The 20,698-nt window shown below is 32.2% G+C and overlaps 1 protein-coding gene across 8 annotated transcripts in view; it reads right to left on the reverse strand.

The window, feature by feature from the left end:
- The window catches only part of LOC105234232 (protein sprint), a 538,584-nt gene that overhangs the window by 98,564 nt on the left and 419,322 nt on the right, over positions 1–20,698 (reverse strand). For all 8 annotated transcript variants that reach the window (XM_049456740.1, XM_049456741.1, XM_049456746.1 and 5 more), the window contains one exon: positions 13,984–14,479. In XM_049456740.1, the coding sequence (XP_049312697.1) occupies positions 13,984–14,479 (496 nt within the window). The remainder of the gene's footprint in view (positions 1–13,983; positions 14,480–20,698) is intronic.

The raw sequence follows: 20,698 nt of genomic DNA on the forward strand, positions 1-20,698 counted from the left end.
AACTTCCTTACTGACAGACAAACGTAAGCCAATGTGTGCTTGTGTTGCACCCAAAACTTTTCGCCCATTTTGTAAAAGACTTTAAAGTGAAATTGCTTTAGTTTGTTGTAGTTAAAACAAACTACTCATGTGTTGTGTTGTTGCACATTTGTTAAGAGCTTCCGCAAAGTGACGGGAATTTTGGCAATTTACGTGCATAAAACACTTGAAAGCGTTGTGGCAAAACAAAGCAGATAATAAAGGTAAAGGATACAGCTGCAGCATTAAACCTTAGAAGCATAAGAGGAAAATAATATCTGTAAGACTAACGTCTAAGAAAGACAAGCTGAAAGTCTGTGGTGTCTTGATTACGCTTAAAGAAGCCAGGGTATTTCGCCATGGAAGTAAAAGAGAAATTTCTGTAAAAGTTTTGGTTTGTGTTTTTAAATCTATATTGCAAGCACAGTCATGGCAGTTTTAATATGCAGTGAAGTAGTAATAAAGTGATACGAAGCTGAAGCATGATGCATGATAGCCATAGGGGAACTCGTAAGCTCTTCATTACTTCAATCAAAGATTCTTAAAGTTACCCATTTTCTTAAGAAAACAAGGTTTCATTTCATATCACATACGAAGACGGTCAATTAAAACCAAAAGCTTTCTTCTTTCAGAAAAACTTGCTGAAAGATTTCAAAACTCTATCCTGTATATGAATGAATTGGCAAAGCTCTTTTGAAAACACAAGGTTTTATCTTTCATCTTGTAAGGAATTTTTAAAACCATAATCTTTCAGTTTTTAAAGAAGTTAAGCAAAACCTACGTTTTCATCCTAAAAACTTCTACTCTGTAGATGAAGAAATCGAAAAAGATTTCTTAAAACCACAAACTATCAACTTTTAGAAAAGCTTTCTGAGGTATTTCAAAGTTATCCTATTCATTACTTAAACGACGACGCCCAATTAAAATCACAACCATTCATATTTTAGAAAAGTTTTCTGAAATATTTCAAAATTCTACCCGCTGTACGAATTGAGCAAACTCTTTCGAAAGCATTATCTTTTATTCTTTTCTAAAAGATATCCAAATATAAGCTGATGAATGAATAATTTTACGAGGCTTTTATAAAAGTATAAGCTTTCATTTTGTAGAGAAATGTATAGTAAGATTTCAAAACTATATCCTTTCATCTCTTAGAAAGACTTTCTAAATCAATTAAAAAATCTACAGAGTTTTAAATAAAGCGACGGAGAACTTTCAAAATTTGCAGCTTTCATCTCCTAGCAAAGCTTTCCAATTGGAGAGATAAGCCAAAATAATAAGCCATATGTGGGTTTCGCTCTTAAGTCGCTCTTTTTTATCATCAAAGCAAAATATGTACACATACTAATGATTCTTTCCTTTGGGACCAAATTTTTACAGGGATCACGCAATACACTTATGCATAATAAAGAGCAAGCTTTGAACTAAATCATATCTGTTGTTGTTAGTGGCACTTCATCGAAACTCACCCTACACTATAAGGAGTAATGAATACTGTGATTACTTTGAGATAAGATGCCATCTAAAAATGTCACAGCATGAAAGTGAAGTTACCACATAAACACAAGCTTATAGTATACTAATGGTGAAGGTAAATATGGGAGGTGTGGTTTAGTGGTGTCAACATTTCATCTTAATTTAGACAAAATTGCTAGCAACATTTTGAAATTCGGTTTCCAGTGTGTGAGACTGATTGAATGCCAGTGTTGGTAAGGCGGGGTGGGAGTAATATAGAGTTGCCATTGCAAAGCTGTAGAAACTTAGACTGTTAAGTATAAAGAAATACACGAAATATTTTCTGATACACCAATTTAAAAAAATATATTAATAATAATTTAGATGCAGGACGAGAAGAAGAATATTTGTTAAAAACTGTCGGGACGTCAAAATATTAAATTTTAAATTTCTTATTGCATGAAAAGTTAATGCTTGCAAAATTTAAAAAAAAAATTATAAAAACTCCGGGATCCCGGAAATTATATTAAATTGCTTAGTAGCAATAACAAAATTTAATAAAATTAAAAGTTAATGCTTGTCAATTTTTTAACTAAGTATGACATTTTCGGGATCCCGAAAATTTATATTTGGAATTTGTTCATTACTAAGCAAGAACTAAGATATAAAAGCCGTTGCACATCATTTTTTAAGTGTGACTATAAAAGTTCGGGATCCCCAAAATTTCTATTTAAAATTTGTTCATTTCCAAACAAGAACTAATAGTATAATGTATAAAAACTTTTGTACGTCTTTTTAAAGTATGATTATAAAAAGTTCGGGATCCCGAAAAATTAAATTGAAATTATTTTAACATATGTGAAAGAGTGATAAAATGGTAAAATCAAAAGTTAATTTTTGCAAAATTTAAAATAATTATAAAATTTCGGGATCCCAACAAATTAATTAAAATTTTTTTAAAGTAATATGAAAATTCAATAAAAATGTAAAACTAAAGAGTAATGCTTTCAAAATCTTAAAATAATTATAAAAATTTCGGGATTTGAAAATTTGACAAACTGATAAGTTTATCATGCAAATTTTTACAATAATTATGACAATTTCGGGATCCCGGATATTTATAATTAAAATTTGTGCGTCAGCAAATGAGAACCAATATTCGAAAATGCCTTGAAACTATTTTACACAATTTTTTTATAGTCAGAAACTCCAAAAACGGGATCTATTGCACTAATAGCTCAATTTGAACAGATTAGTTCCACGATATCATATGAGCATATTGTACACACATCCATATGTACGTATGTATGCATGTGTGTATAGATATGTTATGTGCATCATACTCATTATTATCCTCTTTCGTGCTGGCACTTATTTTTCTTGATTGCCTTGGCTGCTCTCGCATGTGCTCTTAGAAATTTGTGTACAGCTAAGTGTATTTGTATTTAGCCACTGAAGCGTAAATGAGTGAATTCATTATGTTTCGCTCATACCGTTACACACACAATACATCTGTACAACATTTCCATTAACTGCCTGCCGTCTCTCATACTGCCTGTGCGGCGCGCTGTTTGTGGGCCTTTCGTATGGACGCCTTTTATGCTCGACTTACTCATATTGCAACAATACAATTTGCAACTGAATTTCGCTATTTGCATATCAAATTACGTTCTAAATTGATTTGTCAAATTCGGTATCCTACCAGCTGGGCGCAAATTAGTCATTTTACAAGTGAGAGTGAGTAGTTGAAGCGGCGGAAGTAGCTACCGTGAGGTTGCGAAGGCATCTAGTGCTGGCAACTACTGAGCTGGATAAGTGAGTTGCAATTCATTTGAGGATACAAACATACAAAGACTTCATTCTAGTAGTCTTCTCTATACCCAACAGAGCTACATGCTTTCCTACCTTGCTCTGTATGGTCATTCCGTGCATTGTCCAATTGTGTGCGTTGATTTTGATAAATGTTTTAGCTACGAAACGTGATGCCTTGTTTTAGGAAATTACCACATGTCACCGCCAATATTAATGATGCTGTTCGTGAACGCACGAATTAATTTTCGGTAGAAGTCATTAAGAAGGGTTATATTCTCCTACTTTTGCGTGATCATCGTTTTGAGGTTATGTTGTAATCACTCTCGTCATGTCTTTGTCTACGTTTTAGTTGACATTGATGAGATACCTGACTAATTTCCGCTCGAATTTCGAATTTTCAGTTGATAAATTACTTTGGAATCTTTTGGGGACCAATTAATTTGTTGATATTGATGGAATTTTCCTTCCAACAAGTGCTGAGCTTGTAAAAAGGTAAAGCATAGAGCTTTCAATTTAAAAAGATTTTAGTTAAAGTTGAACACTCTAGCTTTAAAGATGGTATGTAATAAAAAATAGATGGAAATTCAATACAGCCTTATTTAAAATGCCGAATATCTCGAGAAGTATTAATGATAGCGATTTTGACCTCGGACCTTTTTTGTAGCAAATAAAATTTCCTACAAGTTTGTCGTGTACATTTTTTCTATAGCTCTTGTCATTTACGAGATATATACAAAAAAATGCGAATTTCGTAGAAAAATTACTTTGTCGTAATGGGCACTTTTGTAGAGTGTTCAATTCTAGGAATAGAAGTTTAGAGATACAAAATCACGATTGTCGCGTATTTTCATTGGAAAATTTTTGTATGCCTTGGTCCAGTCCTTGATGTTAATATCAATTTTTTTAGGGTATTTGTAAGGAAATTTCATGATGAGATTGAAAAAATTAATGAAAATGAATAGAATAGATTCCTTGCGGAATAACTTATATTGGAGCTATTTTTTATTCAGAATTCATATTGGTTGGTATGCATTAGTTAGAACTGTAAACCGTGAAGAGATTTACTGACTGAGTAATGTCATATACTTAATCACGAATAACCCTGAATAGACTTGAAGAAAAAGGTTGAAAGACGGCTTTATTATGCAATATTAATGCCGTTGGCTCAGTACTCGAATGAAGGACGAGACTTTCGCTAAGAACAACGTTCTTCGAGATAATTATGAACGATCTCATTTACACTAATGATTTTACGAAGCACTTCTGATCATTTACAGCTTTTTACTTAGACAACCTGAGGAAAACAGTGAAAGAACCAGTGATTAAAGCATTTATTGAAAGTTTAATGTAAGCACTTGTTAGTTGTATGCTATGAGAAGAGGTACACTTAATAAATAATCGAGTTAACTTACTAATTTATACTATACCGATATTTTTTTGCTAAAAGCTTTCAAAGCTCAGCACAGAAGGTGGAAGCTCCAAGTTATAAAAAGAACACTTTAAATGAAATGGAAGCTTTAATAACTTTAAAGCTTTTAATTAAGTTTAATCTTTAGTAAAGCAAAAGCTTGAATTAAAATAAAATATTGAGAATGCTTTTATAAAAAGAAAACTTGAAAACTTTAATAAAATGAAAGCTTTAATAAAGTGAAAGCTTTTAGGTAAGTAAAATCTATAATAAATTTAAGGCTTTTAATCAAGTGAAAGTTTTTAGCGAAGTGAAAGATTTAGTAAACTTTGAGTGAAATTAAATATTTAGAATGCTTTTAGAAAAAGAAAACTTGAAGTGAAATGGAAGCTTTAATAAATTGAATGCTTTTCGTTAATTAATACTTTTAGTTAGGTTAAAGCTTTCGATGAAAGCTTTTAGGTAAGTTAATTTTATAATAAATTGAAAGCTTTCGGTGAAGTAAAAGCTTATAGTTAAGTGAAAGCTTTAATTAAGTGAAGGCTTTAATAAAGTAAAAGTTGAGAGTGAAATTAAATATTGAATTATATAAGAATACTTCGAAAACTATATTAATCCTACGCTGCTTGATTACCGTATGTCGTATATATCATTTAGTCATTTTAGTAAAGAGGTATGGAGTAATTTGATGATATTTCGTTCGAAGTGTGCAAAACGTCGAAAATTTTGATTTCATATAAGTTCATAGTAGAATATTTTATTAAAATTGTGTATGTACATACTTATGTGTATGAGAATGTTTGCCTTCGAACCTTGTCACACGACTGCTATATATTTTTATTTTTTCTTCCACGGAATGTGGTGCTCGTAAAAGAATGTAAATTGAAATGTGTCCACAGTGTACATGAAATTGGTAATAACAAAAAACGATAACACCAACAATAACAGTAACCGTTACAGCAACACACTTGCCATTTGTAGAGTAGGAGTAGCAAAATTGGCAACAGCAGCAACAATCAATTGAAATACGACGAGTGGTTTGGAAGCGTAAAAGCTATTCACGCACAAATGTGGCAAATAAATTATAAAGCAAACAAAAAAAAAAAGAAAAAATCGAAAGGAATAAGAAAATCAAATGAAAAATCTGTGCACTCCGCGAAAAGCATGTCGCCTTTGAGTTGGCAAACACACATGTGAGGTTATGTGTATTTATATTTTTGAAAGCCCTGCATTATGCGCCACTTATGCATGTATATAAAAACTGATGTGGTGTGCCACCTTGCTGCGTTTATGTGCGGCACTAGTCAGCGTTGCTGCCGCGCGATAGTGCGCAGTGTGGCATGTAGCAGCATGCGGCAATGCTCCCCGGGGATGCACTTTATGTCGAAAATTGCCTCATTGAAAGCTTAGCAAATGCGTTGAAGTAGCGCATGAAAGCGGGCAAAAAGGTATCGAAAGAAAGTGCAAAATATGCGTATAAAGGTAGCGGAAAGGGATATATTCTTGTAAAGACAAATTGCGGTATGCGATATGATACATGTATGTAAGTACATACTATACATTAGTGTGTACACATACAATCTAAACATGTTAGTGAAAGTGTGGTAAATGAGAAACAGATTTTCGACGTAAGTTTTGAATTTAGTGTGGATTCTATTTCTGGTAGATAAAAATTTTCAAAAATAATTTTTAACATCATTTAAATCTATATAAATTTAATATTTTAATAATGAAATAGTATTTTTGAATTTTTTTTTTTTTTTATTTAATTTCAATTGTTTACCTAATGTTTTATTATTAAATTAATTTAAATTTTATTTTAATTACAATAAAATTGATAATAAAAATATGAGTATATAAGCATTTAAAAAAAAGAAATGTTTAAAATATGCGAATTTATATATTTTTATATTTTATAAATAGTTGCCTCGTGTTAATTTTTTAAAATGCAATAACGAAAGTAATTTTGATTTTTTTAATTAATTTTTTATTACATATTTAGCATAATTTTATTAAATTTTATATTTTTGTAATTTTAATAATTAGCTAATTTTTTTAATTAATTAATTACTTTATTGAAAATAGTTCATAAATTTTCTTTTGACATTGAAATTTTGTATCAGAAATAATTTTTTTGAATTTATGGCACTTTGCTTAAAATTATTATAATTTTTTTGTGCTTAATATTTTTTGCCTATAATTATTTAATTAACTTAACTTTTGTTATTAAATTAAATAAAAATATTATAAAATTTATTTTTTAAATATACCAAAATTAAATTAAATTAAACTAAAAGATTTTCATTTATTTTATTTTTACTCTTTTTATGTATTTCGTATAATGAATTTAACTAATTTCAATTTGTTAATTTAATTTTTCTTTTAAGTGGCTTCTGTGACTTAACTTATTATTATTTAATAATATGACTTAGTTAATTTTATTTATGATCACAACATTTCAAATTATTTTATTTAACGTTTTTTATAATTTCTTATTATTTTACTTTATTTAATTATTTTGCTACATTTTGTTGATTTTTTATTTAATTTAATTTAAATTGATTTGCCTTAACTTTATTTTCATTAAATTCTATATACATATATTTTTTTCTTTATTTTTATTTCATTTTACTTTATTTAATTTAATTTAATTATTTAATTGATTTATCGATTATTTAATTAAATTCAATTTTACTTTGTTTTAAAATATTTTTATTTTTATTGAATTCTATTTAATTCATATTAATTTTCATCAAAGTAAAAATTTCAATATTTTTAATTATATTATGTCATAATTTTTAATAATTTTTGTATAATTTTATTTTATTTTTTTGCATTTAAAATAAATATTTTACATTTATTTATCCTTTCCTGTCTCTTTAAGTATTCACTCTTCGCTTCATAACATTTACTAGCCATACAACGAGCAATGTGCGCCTGAAAGTATGCTAGCTTCATTCCAGCATTCCACAGAAATCAACAGCACGGAAAAGCAACCACATTTCGTGAGTAACGGTATCTGTTTTTTGACTTTCTTTTATGCAAGTGACGCTTTTATTTATTGTCGCTGAGTCTGATGCAATCATCTACACATACATATATGTGTGTGTGTATTCATGTATGAAGACACTAAAACTCTAGTGAAGCTAGTGCTGAGTTAGAGTGAACTGCATTTGCTTTATACATATACTAGAGCACACGCTGTAGTACTTAGACGTATGCAAGTATGTGCTGTCGCTTAAATTTCACTCGACGCTGCTTTTTAAACAGAGTTTGCTGACGGTATAGTGCCACAAACACACACATATATGTATGTATATTGAGCTGTTCGTATATGTGGGCATATTAATATTTCCCATACTATGGTGGCACTCTCATACTATAGTAGACAGTCGCTGACATCCGCATTGTCACAACACTAACCAACTGCTATGCAGGCAAGGTAACACTGCTATAACTGCGAGTTTTTCCTTTTATGTTTTGTATGTGTTTTTTGTTAACTCTACTATACCTTCGTTAACTTTTTTGTTGTTAGCTAAGCATTTGCAGTTTTACTGTTGCATATTTTTGCATACTGCTGATGATGAAAAACAATTGCATTTTCATTTTCTTTTTTTGCTTTTCATTTTCAACGCTTTCGGCGCTTTGCTCGTTGCAGTTTTTTATTATTTGTTTGTGTTAGTTTTGTTGGCCACCGCCATGTCAATGGCATGTGTACTCCCACTCAAGAACTTGACGAACTGTTGTCACTCAAATTGTTGATGACAACATAAATTTATGGGCGTTTTTTGCGCTCTCATGCGTTTTTGCATGCAAAATTAATTTCACCATAGCAGTGAGGAGAAAAAACATTTCGCTCGCATTTTTTCTCTTCATTTATTCGTAGTTTAATTTAAATTGTATTTGTTGGCTTTTTTTCTTATCATGATGGGAAAATTTAATATTCTACGAAATTTTAATGCCCAACTAAAGAGACTTATAACGGGTAAGTGTGGTGAATAATTTGTTAAGCATTTTTAATGAAAAACAAGAAATTTAATTAAGAGTTGAATTAACTATTTTTATAAAAAAAAATCGCACACGAAGTTAGTCGTCAAAGAAATTGACATACATATGTTTAGTGGGTAAGTGTGGTGAAATAGGAAACCGATTGATTTAAAGAACGTTTCTGATTGATAAAAAATTAGAATTTGAGATTTAAATTAAAATATCTTACGAATAAATTGCGTTTATAAATTTGATATTTATTTGTTAAATATGTAGATTGGTAAGAAAAGTGTGGTGAAATAAATAGTTTATAAACTTTTTAATTATAAAAATTAAAACAACGTGAGAATTAAAGTATATATTTTTATTAAAAAATTACATGTACGACCGACAATGGTCAACTAGTGTGACATATAGTACTCAAGTGTGGTGAAAAAGTCATTAAGTGCATTTAAAAAAGATTTTTTTCTTCAAAATTTCAGAGTTAAACACAATATAATTAGGAAAAAGTTACATTAATTAATATTAATGTTGAAATAAACTCACAGCTAACGTTAAAGTGTGGTGAGAAAAAACATTTGGTGAATTTGTAAAGATTTTTTTTTGAGTTAAAATTAAAGTTTGAGAGCTTGATTAAAGAGGAAAAATAGTGTTAACATTTAAGCTACAAAAGCTAGGTTTATAGTTGAACTGTGAGTCATTCGCAAGACCTTTTCCAACAATATTCACCATAGCTAATTTTCCGTTGATTTCTTCTTCGCTTTATGTATATGCATATTATTAAAAAAAAAGAACTTATTAATCAAGGATCAAAGAAATTGACAGATAGTACACAAGTGTGGTGAAAAAGTCGTTAATTGGAATTGCAGAGTTTTTTTACGATAAAATTTTGAATTTTCGGAGATAAATACATTGCTTTTAAGAGAAAAATTAAACTAATGAATTTCGATGTTGAAATAAATTCACAGATAACGTTCAAGTGTGGCGAGAGAGATATATGGTGAGTTCATAAGGGGTTTCATTGCAAAAGTTCTTATTTTTAAACTTGAATTTAATATTAAAAAATTAAGAAAAAGTTACGTTAATCAATATTAAACTTAAAATGTACTGACAGTTAACTTTCAAGTGTGGTGAAAAAAATATTTGATGCATTTAAAAAAGTTTTTGATTCCTTTAAATTTTAAGAGTTCAATTAAATGAGCAGAATAATATCAGAATTAAAATTCTCAAAGAAAAAAGCAGAAAGCAAAGTTGAGCTGTGAGTGATTTGATATTACTTTTCCAACATAATTCACCATAGCTAATTTTTCGCTGCTTTTTGCCTCGAATATGTACGTTTCTTTCTATTATTTATGTTTATTAACTCATGATATCAACACTCATCTACGAGTACGTTCTACTTTCTACTTTAACCTTTCCTCTGTGTATATAGCCGCCATTTCGGGAATAAACTTTGCTTTAAATTCGAAACCATTAATTTCCTTTAAGCAGCGCGGGATTTATGGCACTTAATGCACGCATTTAACCTACAAAACGATTTTCAAAACACCTTTGCACTAAACTTACTTTAACGGTACTATTTAAATTGCAAAGCGCCTAAGAGCATGCTATAAATCTTCAAAGCTCACAAGGTACACGTGAGCCGGCTGAGTTGCACGCCTGTGTATGAATGGTAGATTCGACGGCTTTTATGATAATCAGCGCTGTTATGACTTTGCCTTTGCTGGCTGCTGAAGTTGTTGTTATTGTTGCTTATTTATTTGCATTTAGAGAAATTGAAAAGAAGCGGAGCTGCGTATTGCAGCTTAGCGTTAGTCACTTTGCAGATGTTAGTAGGGGATTCGGCTGCTTTCTTGTAGAAGCTTTGAGTTCTTTCAGCTTGCTTGAGGGTAAATATTTCAATTTGTGGGAGTAACGTAATGGAATCTGCGATTTGCAGTGATAGAAACGTGTACAGCCTGGGCGGGAGCTAATGTTATGTATTTCAGCAACATATCAGAGACTGAGATAGCTCAATTTCTGACACAGTGGTTGCCAGACTCAAAAAAAATTCAAAGAAAAGAAGAATGAAAAATTAAATGTGTAAACTTTAAATATATAATAATTAGATAATTTCATTTATTTATGTATAAGGAATTGTTAGGATCCGACCACTGTCATACAAACTGACCTGCTTATGGAAAACTTTTTTATTTGACGAGATATTTTCCCGAAACCGATGGCATCACTATAACATATAGCTGTCATACAAACTGGTAGATCAAAATCCTGTTCCTGTATGGAAAACTTTTTCTCGACGAAATATTTGCCCGAAATTTGGCAAGGTTTATTGCTTAAGCGATCGCTATAATCTTCGAAAAAATTGTTCAGATCGAATCACTGAAACATATAGCTGTCATACAAACTGACGATCAAAATTCATTCTTTGTATGGATTTTTTTTTATGTTAGAAGATATATCTACCAAATTTCGCAATACTTGCTTCTTAAAAAAACGGTAAAACGTCCGAAGATATGGCTCAGATCTAATCACTATACCACATACATATGTATACAGCTGTCATACAAACTGAAGTATCAACACCAATCTTCAGAGCAACTGAAGTAAAAGTTATTTATTGTTTTTTATTGAATTTTAATATATGTACATAGTTACATACAATTTGAAGCATCCGCATTTACCTCGGCCGGCGCAGCAGACGATTTATTGCTCTCCGCCTAAAGAAAACAGCAACAACTTTCAGATTTTGTATTTACACAGATTCATTGGCAGTATCATTTGCTGTGTTTATTTAAAAATACAACATGAAAATGTTTGCAACTATGTTTGCATTTACGTGTGTATGTGTGTGTGTGTTATTTGCTCGTCTTTAATATATTTGCATTGCGCAATTACCCAAAAGCTATGGCAAATAGACAACTAAATACTATGGGGTAAGCTGGAAGTTCATTTCAAAGAGCCTTTGTGTGTATGTGTGTGTGCATTTGTTTGTGGAAAAACAGACAATTATAAAGCGAAGACGACTTGTAAGCAAAGGGGGCGCTTTGAAATGAAAACCATAAATTTATTTACTTAAATAAATATGAGAATGCGACGCTGACAATTTTCAAGGTAGCAGCTGAGTTCGATGCGAAATTGAAATACACACAAAGCAGATACGAGATTAGAAAGGACAGAAATACATATGTGTGTATATGTATTTACATATTTACGATTATGTATATGTATGCGTGAATTCAGATCCCTTTGGGCATTGCAATAAAAAGCGGTGAATATGAAAATCATTGCTAGAAAATAGAAAATCGATTTGCTCAAGTGCTTCCAATCCCAGAAAATTAAAGAAAAAACGTTGGCAAATCAATGCAAACAAAAATAATGAATTATTAATAAATCTGCTGAGCAACTATACACATCTAAGCGGGAAATCCTTTTTGCCGTTTTCTTGTAAAGTACAAACAAATCAACGAAGCATAGCTCTGCGCCAACAAAAATAACTAAAATCTCCACTGGCAATCGTATTCGAAGCACAAATCAAAGCGAAAGTGAGTCCCAAGCGTGTTGTCAGCTGAGTGGACAACGGCAAAGCGCGCGTGTCCTTGCCGGATAACACATTGGCTCTGCTGCTGTAGTGGCAGCGCTGAGTACGCTAGCAGCTTATTTAAATTCTATGCAAATAAGCAGACTAAATGTGGAAATGAATGTAGTGCTTTTGGGTATAGACGTTTGTAAACGCAAGATGGACGAAAAAAGGAAGCAAATCTGCCATTATGAAAATGAAATGCGCAAACAAGAAATTGAAAATTGTATGCATTGCAGTAAATAGCTTTTATTTAAGCAAAGTAAGTAAGCTGTTTAAGTGCAGAAAAGCGCATTTACCTTGAAATTTGCATTGCTCAAAGGACCGCCAAAGGACATGGCCAAATAGCCGGACTGCAGAGACATTTTGTTGCATAAATAGATCTTGGAGCTCAGCGTATTTGCATTTAAAACAATGAAATGTAGCTAAAATCAATGCTGAACGCATATAAGCTATATGCTAAGTACGCTGTCGACAATACGACAAATTTTGTGGAGATGTGAAACGAAAAAATAACTGGTATAACTCACTAAAACAAACAGAAGGACATGGCGATAAAATTACAAGCACTAACACTAAGCTAAACAGAATTTTAAAAGTATAACGAGTCGAAAATCCAACTGGTATAAATCACTAAAACTTAAGCGAAAAGAACAAATAACTGGTATAATTTAATGAAACTGGCATAAACAAATATATATATAAAATGTCAACTAGTATAAAATATTAAAAATTTGGTCTAAAATCAAAAAACTGGTATAAGGCACTAAAACTAGGATAAAAATTTAAAATAAAAAACAAACCATACTTTAGAGTATCAAAACTTTAAAGAAGAAACTGGTATAAATCAATAAATAATTTTGATGTGAAAACCATGCGCAAACCTATGCGCAAGTTTCAAAGACTATCGAAATAAAAAAACCAACTAGCATAAATCACTAAAACTGGCATACAAATTGGAGACTATATAACTAGCACTTTGCTGTAATATATACAAACTTCAAAGAATAATGAATCGAAAAATCAACTGGTATAAAATATTAAAAATTCGGTCTAAAATCAAAAAAACTGGTACAAGCCACTAAAACTGGCATAAAAATTAAAAATAAAAAACAAAAAAATACTTTAGAGTGGCAAAACTTTAAAGAAGAAACTGGTATAAATCAATAAATAATTTTGATGTTGCCCTTAGTGTAGCCATACTTGTAGTAACTGGTATAACTCGCTCAAACTTACATCAAAAGTAGAGGCATGCACTTGACTGAGTTTCATGCAAACCCTCGTGCTTTAAACTTATGCAATTAATTGTGTTGTTGTTCTCGAATATAAATTTTTCGACTAGAGAGCGGCACTTGTAATTATCTTGCATTAAAGTGGCGAATAGAACACGATTAAATTATATATGTGCGAAAACACTTTCATCATATAAATTTATGCAAATTTTTGCATTGAAAATAATGAATAATCAATACGACTAGTTTTGAAGAGCATCGAATAGAGCAAAAAACTGGTATAAATTACCAAACAAATAGAAATTGAACACTGAGAGGCTATACCTCTTCACTGAGCTATACACAAACTCTGCTACACTGAATTCAACTCTTTTCTTGCGCTTTCTCTGTCACTTAAATTTAGCGAGCAGTTTAGTGCTGAAGCCAACGTCTTTATTACAAATATTTATATACCACCCATTGCATCACTGCTAAATAAAATCACTCAAACTCACCTGACTGAGTTCATCTCCCGAGTAACGCTTGCATTTCGGCAACAAGGCCTGCATATCATCCTCGAACTGTTCATCGCCACAGCAGCTGCTATCTGCCGCATCCAGCGAGTGAAATTGCTCTGATATGTTATCATGATGTTGCACGCCATCGTGTGTGCCGCCGAGTCCAGCGCCAGTGTGCCGATTGCTGGTGTTAATGCCGCCGCTGTTGCTACCATGCAAATCGAAGCATAAATTGGTGGCACCACCAACAACACCATCGCCCATGCCATTACTGTCACTTCCTTTAATGGAATCTAAACCACAGAATGGCAGACGTCGATTACCGGCTGTGTTATTGCTATTGCAGTTGTTGTTGTTGCTATTATTATTGTTGTTGTGTGCGGCATTGCCTGTTGCTGCTGCGGCCGCTATAGCCGTTGTGGACTTTAATTGATTCTGTGTTGTTGCTGGCGGCACGGCCGATGTGGTCAACTGTGTGCTGGAGTCGGAGGTCCTGCAAATGAGACAAAGCAGATTTGTTGATTAGTAAGGCGTTACAGCGTAAAGTTAGTAGATTTTTGTGGCCGGAAGGCGATGCTAAAACGATTTTCAGGTATTAAAGAGATTATGAAAGTGTGTTGAACTTGGTTTTTGATTACTTTTTGGTATAAAGTTACATATGCAGTCGGATTAATTGATACTGACAAAGCATATAGCCAAAAATTAAATAATTTTTTTCCAATATATTTGACAATTTACCATTTCCGATTATATTAGATACCTGTATGGAACTTACATTTAATTTACTAAAACTAATTCCAGAGCACATTGCCTTCAATTACATAATTACTCCAAACATTCAACAATTGAAGATATTGGCTTTACCCTCTGCAGCTTAAAGCTTCACTGATTAATTCTCTACGGCACTTCTCGTCTTCTTCTGGTGCTATCTACCATCACATGACTTTTGCATGTCTACAGTTCATTAAACGCCGTCACTCGCTTAATTCTGTTTCAGCTGCGATTTATCTAATTTAATTGTGGCATTTAATACACTCCATCTCCTTGATTACTTAGTTTGAATAATCAATTTTATGGCATGCAAGTTGCTCGTTTAGTAAGTCACTATACCTTGGAAAATGGCAAAATAAACATACAACTGGCACAAATCGTAAAAATTGGCATAATCGAAAAGAAACAGGGTAAGAGACAGTTATATGCCTTCAATGATATATCCAAAAACTCTCTTGTATTGGATTCAACTGGATATGAGAGCAGAACTCAAACATGATGAGCTAAACAATGGCGAATCGAAAACGACTATAGCATATACATATTTATAAAATATGTCGGTTTATCGTTTCGGTATTCAAGAATACAATAATCAACGATAGGTTAGGTTGGGAAGTTGATCTCAACAGGGACCTCACGTGTTACCTAAAAATCCTATGTAATATATCACAAGATCCTTACAAATCGACAAAGATCGTTGAGCCTCTCTACTGGTTTGCCGAAGCTAAGACTGCCGAGTTGTTTCAAACTAAGTTTTGCAAAAGCTGGACAATGAAAATGACGTTCTCAGTACTGGATGCTTCCACCTCACTTTCCTTCATACAACTTTGACAACTTTTAACCTTACCAGGTGATTGCCTATTGGATAATATATACTTAGTAAGAATCCCTCCGATTGCGACAAAATGAACTATCCTAAAGGCAAGAATGCTGAACTATCTTTTGCATTCTACTCTGAGTCAAAAGCAGCTGGAAGTCGCTCAGGAGCGGTATTGTCGACCAGGGCCTTGTTCTAACATGAAATAACATCTTAAAACTTTAAAAATTTGAAAAGATATTTCTAAGTGATGCAAACATCCAATTTTATTAGGTTTTTATTCATTCAGGGTCGCCAATTCTAAATACTCATAAAAAATATATCTATAGATTTTCAACCTTATTGCAGTTGGCTGAAGTGTTCAAACTTCCATTTGTTTTGGGGCTTATCAAATCATCAAACTCGTAGAATAATATTACACTGTGCATCCAATAAAAATACTCTGCTATACTTTGCTGTTTAGAGAAAAAGTGTGCACTCCTTCCATAAGTGATGTTTTGGCTCTACGAAACCGTAGTCAAGCCAATAATGTTGTATGGGGTATACGACTGGCGGAAGGCGCTCGAAAATGCTACAATTGCTAAGAAGCTTGAACTTGTCAAACAGCAGCTCTCATAAACACCACTGGTGTACTGCGGATTACAACAAACAATATGTGATTTTACACATAGCACCCAAGGAGGTTGCATTGCTCCGAAGTGAGCCTTAAGGCTAAGGGAAGGCGCATATGAAGAGGTTCGAACAAGAGCACGCCGAAATTCTCTCCTCCTACAACTTGGATATTTGCCTCGCAGAGACTACTTTTGGAGCATTTTTCTCTGCTAGCATTCCGCTGGTCGCTGGTGAGCTTTTTTACTAATAGGTTGTAGTTACTAGGAAAGGTTGGAAGCGGAGTTTTCTGTAAGGAGCCTTCCATAAATCTTAGCCTTAGACTCCCGGACCACTTTAGTAGTTTTCATAAGTGGCTTCTGCTAAGGTAGCAGTAGTCATACTGCAAATATATTATTTCAGCAATTTTAGTTAGAGAGGTAAATGTAAGCAAGTTTTTAGAGCTAAATTTTATTTCTAAATATATATTTACCAAAATCTTTTGACTATTCCAATAATTTTATTCAGTTAATCATAACGCCTTATATTTATTGAAATGTGAAAATATATATTGTTTAATTCTGTATTGATCCATCAGTTAAATATCGCATTTAAAGAAATAGTATATTCAATTAAATCGGTCTGCTTTTTCAAACTTCAAACAAAAGTTTCTATTATAAGAAATAGAAATATTTTGTAGCCTTGATGTGCTTGCTTTCCTACAACAATTTATACAATTTTATTTATTGAATAAAAATATGAAAACATCAAAATAAATTCCTCAAGCATCGTAATTCCTCTAGTTTACAAAAGTTTTTACACTTGAGCGCCTAACAATGTGTTCGAGCACCTTTTGAGCAATTTCTACAGCCAACAACTCATGTGATATTAGGGGCAGCACACAGGCCATGGACATGCAAGCATAAATATACATAAATGCCAGCAGAAGGGATTAATATTTTCTAACACAATAATCAACGACAATGCACGACGAGGCAAATTGAATTTTGCAATTTGTTGGCATAAAAATCTTACACATGACTCGTTTTAATGGAAGCTTTGTGGGCAAGATGCGTGCTTTCAGTGCTTTACATTCTAATGCTATACTTTATAGTGTATATAGTATGTATATATACATGTAGACTTGTAAGAGAATTACAAATAATGAAAATATTTTACAAAAGATTATGTGTGGAATTTTCAATGATTTGTTTTGAAGCAACAAAGAAGAAAAGCTGTAAAAGCTTTCATGAAACTTACTTACGTATTTACATAGTATTTCCTTGGTGTTAAAAACCATAAAATATAATGGGTATTCATAACATATACACATTATAATAGCAAAATCGCATTAATAAAAATTTAAATTACAACATATTGCATAAATATAATTTTAGTAGAGAATAGAGTGAAAATGTGAGCTTTTAAAAATTTCCAACCGTTGTGGTGTATAATGTGTAAGAAAAATTTGAAAAAAATAGTTCTATGTTGATATACTCATACCTTCCGATTGACTGAATGGAAGAAGTTGGTAAAGAATTCTCAAAGCTTAAACCTTAATTAAGCTTTCCTAACTCAACTATAAGCTTTTTCGATCTTTTCGTAACGATCTTTTTATTTTTAATTTCTATTTCGTAAATGAGCTTTAAGCTTCGAGCTTTTGTAATGAGTTTTTTGTTTTTCATTTAATTTATATTTTATAATTGAGCTTTAAGTTTCGAGCTTTTTATAAGAATCTTTTGATTTATTTCATTATTCTTTTAGGCATGTATTGTCAAATTTATATTATATATACAGCCTTGGCCAAAAGTATTAGGCACCCCATTAAAATACAAGTATTCTCAAATGTGGCTATCAAAGTTACCACTTCTTTTTGTAAATGTCTTACATGGGTGTTTAACTGTTGATTAAACGAATAAATTGTGTAATATTAAAAGTCATAGCACTCTGGGTAAGCTAAAACTAAAAATTGTCATTTTTAAGAAATTCATAAAATATTTTCGCATTTAAAATTTGAAAGTGAAAGTGTAAATTACATTTAGTGAAAAGTTACCAATCTTACAAAAACAGTTCATATTTACCGAAATGCCTAAAAAAAGTGAAATTAGTTACGACGATAGAGTTAGAATTCAAGTTTTAAGTGAAGAAGGTAAGTCTCAGGTTGAGATTGCCAATTTGGTGGGATGTTCGCGGTGCGCGGTCCAATGTGCTATCAGACGATTTGTGGAGACGAAATCCCACAATAATAAATCAAAAAGTGGAAGAAAGCGTCTAACCAGTAAACGAGAAGACCGAATACTTATACGCGAGTCTCTCAAGGATCGCAAAAAATCTTCTTCTGCCCTTGCAGCTGTCCTTTCGGATGAATTTAGTAAACCAGTTAGTGCTCGAACAGCTAGAAGAAGACTTCTGGAAGCAGGTTTAAAAGGATGTAAAGCCCGAAAGAAGCCGTGGCTCTCAGAAAAGAATAGGAAAAATCGTTTGGAATGGGCTCGCCGATACCAACATTTCACGGAAGAAGATTGGTCGAATGTTCTGTGGTCTGATGAATCAAACTTCGAGGTAAGCTTAGTTTAGATCGTCTTAAAGAATTAACAGCCATAGCTTCTTACCCTAGAGCAATTTTGAAGACATAATACAAATCTTATGAAAACATTATTTTTTCTTTTCTATAAATATTTGGAACACCTGGTGCGACGTTCGTGAGGCGACGGGTTGGGGAAGAATATCATCCAGATTGCGTGGTACCCACTGTTAAGCATGGAGGAGGCAGTATTATGATCTGGGGCTGCATGGCTGCTGATGGTGTCGGCGAAATGTTCGTTTGCGAGGGTCGCATGGACAGTCAAAAGTACATAAATGTATTAGAAGCTGTTTTACTGCCTTCGTTAACGCGCATTTTCGGCGATACTAATTTAGACGGGGTTCAATTTCAGCAAGACAATGCTCCTTGTCACAAATCAGCGACTACGATGCGTTGGTTTGAAGATAACAACATTGTTTTGTTAGATTGGCCTGCACAGTCTCCAGATCTTAATCCCATTGAGCACATGTGGGCTATTTTAAAACGCAAGATTAAGGAACACAGTGTAACATCAAAAACTACCTTAAAGAATGCCTTAATTAACGAGTGGTACGCTATAAGTGCGGACGAATGTGCAAAGCTTGTACGCAGCATGCCTAAGAGAATTGCTGCCGTTATTAAATCGAAAGGTGGACCTACTAAATATTAATGTTATTATCACTAATTCATTGTATTTTCACTCTTTTACTAATAAAACTACATTACTTCACTTGTTAAAACAAAAAATTCAGTAATTAGTGGGGTGCCTAATACTTTTGGCCAAGGCTGTACATATATAGTAGCACTATCGATGATTTTAAAGTCCAATGGTGTCGAAGTCCTGGTCTTTACAAGAATAATTTGAATACAGGAAGCATTGTTATAAAATTCGTTTTATATAATACTAAAAGAGTGACTTAAAGACGCTCAAAATCAATGTTCTTCCGTATTTGCTAGTTGAGTCAAAAGCTTTGAATTTTTATAGTAATAATTACAGCAGGTATGTTTTCTTGATCAATGCAATCGGAACGGTCAGAGCCTTTTTTGTGAACAAAATAACATGAAAGAAGGCGAAAGGGAACAGCAAGCAGATCATTTCATGACTTGAAAATGAAAAATCTCAAAGGCTTAGAGTTTTTAAGATCAAGTTGAATGCAGTAAACAGATTTTAAACAGTTCGTCGTACTAAAGTATTAAAGCTTTAAAAGAGCTTTTATATGTCTAGATAGAAAACTTGTTGCAATATATATGTTACTCTGTGTGGGGCTAATTGTTTGAATAATAGGTCTATGTGGCTTCGGTTTCAAGCTGAAATCTCATTTCTAGTCGAGAACAAATTTAATAAAAAGTGTGAGCTTTTGAGCTTTTAACCTTTTGCATTTATGAATTACTTCGAAGTAAATGTGAAAAATTGTAACAAAGAACAAAGAAAAATTTTAATAAAAAGATGATTCAACGAGCTTTTGAGCTTTTTATAACTGATTCATATTCGGTTTCGAATGTAATATTAAAAATCATTCGAAAGTTCTATGACGTCTGAAAGAACATAAAAAAAATATAGCCGAAAGAGCTTTTGAGCTTTATATTATTTATATTTATGTTCTGCTTCGAATCTACTCTGAAAAATCTCAGAAAAGTCTTATGTTTCACGTCTCTATGAGATATTTACATATGTACTATAAAAACTATTTGGTTTAGTGTAGTTGAGGCGTCTCGTCTGCTAAAGCTTATTCTGAGAAAATATATATTCCATTCCAAGATTTTTATTTTTGTGCAGAGTTTCAGCTTTAAAATACAATTTTACCTTTATATACAAACATAGTATTATTTCTTGTGAAATGTTTATATTTCCTCTATCTCTCTACACCCATTCTCCATCCTTTTCTTTCTCTAACATTCTCTCTCCTCATAAACAATTTAAAAACTCGATTTAATTAGTGTGCCCAAGTAACGCGCCACAGTAGTGGTTGTTG

The sequence above is a fragment of the Bactrocera dorsalis genome, chromosome 4, assembly GCF_023373825.1.
Source record: "Bactrocera dorsalis isolate Fly_Bdor chromosome 4, ASM2337382v1, whole genome shotgun sequence".
Classification (NCBI taxonomy): domain Eukaryota; kingdom Metazoa; phylum Arthropoda; class Insecta; order Diptera; family Tephritidae; genus Bactrocera; species Bactrocera dorsalis.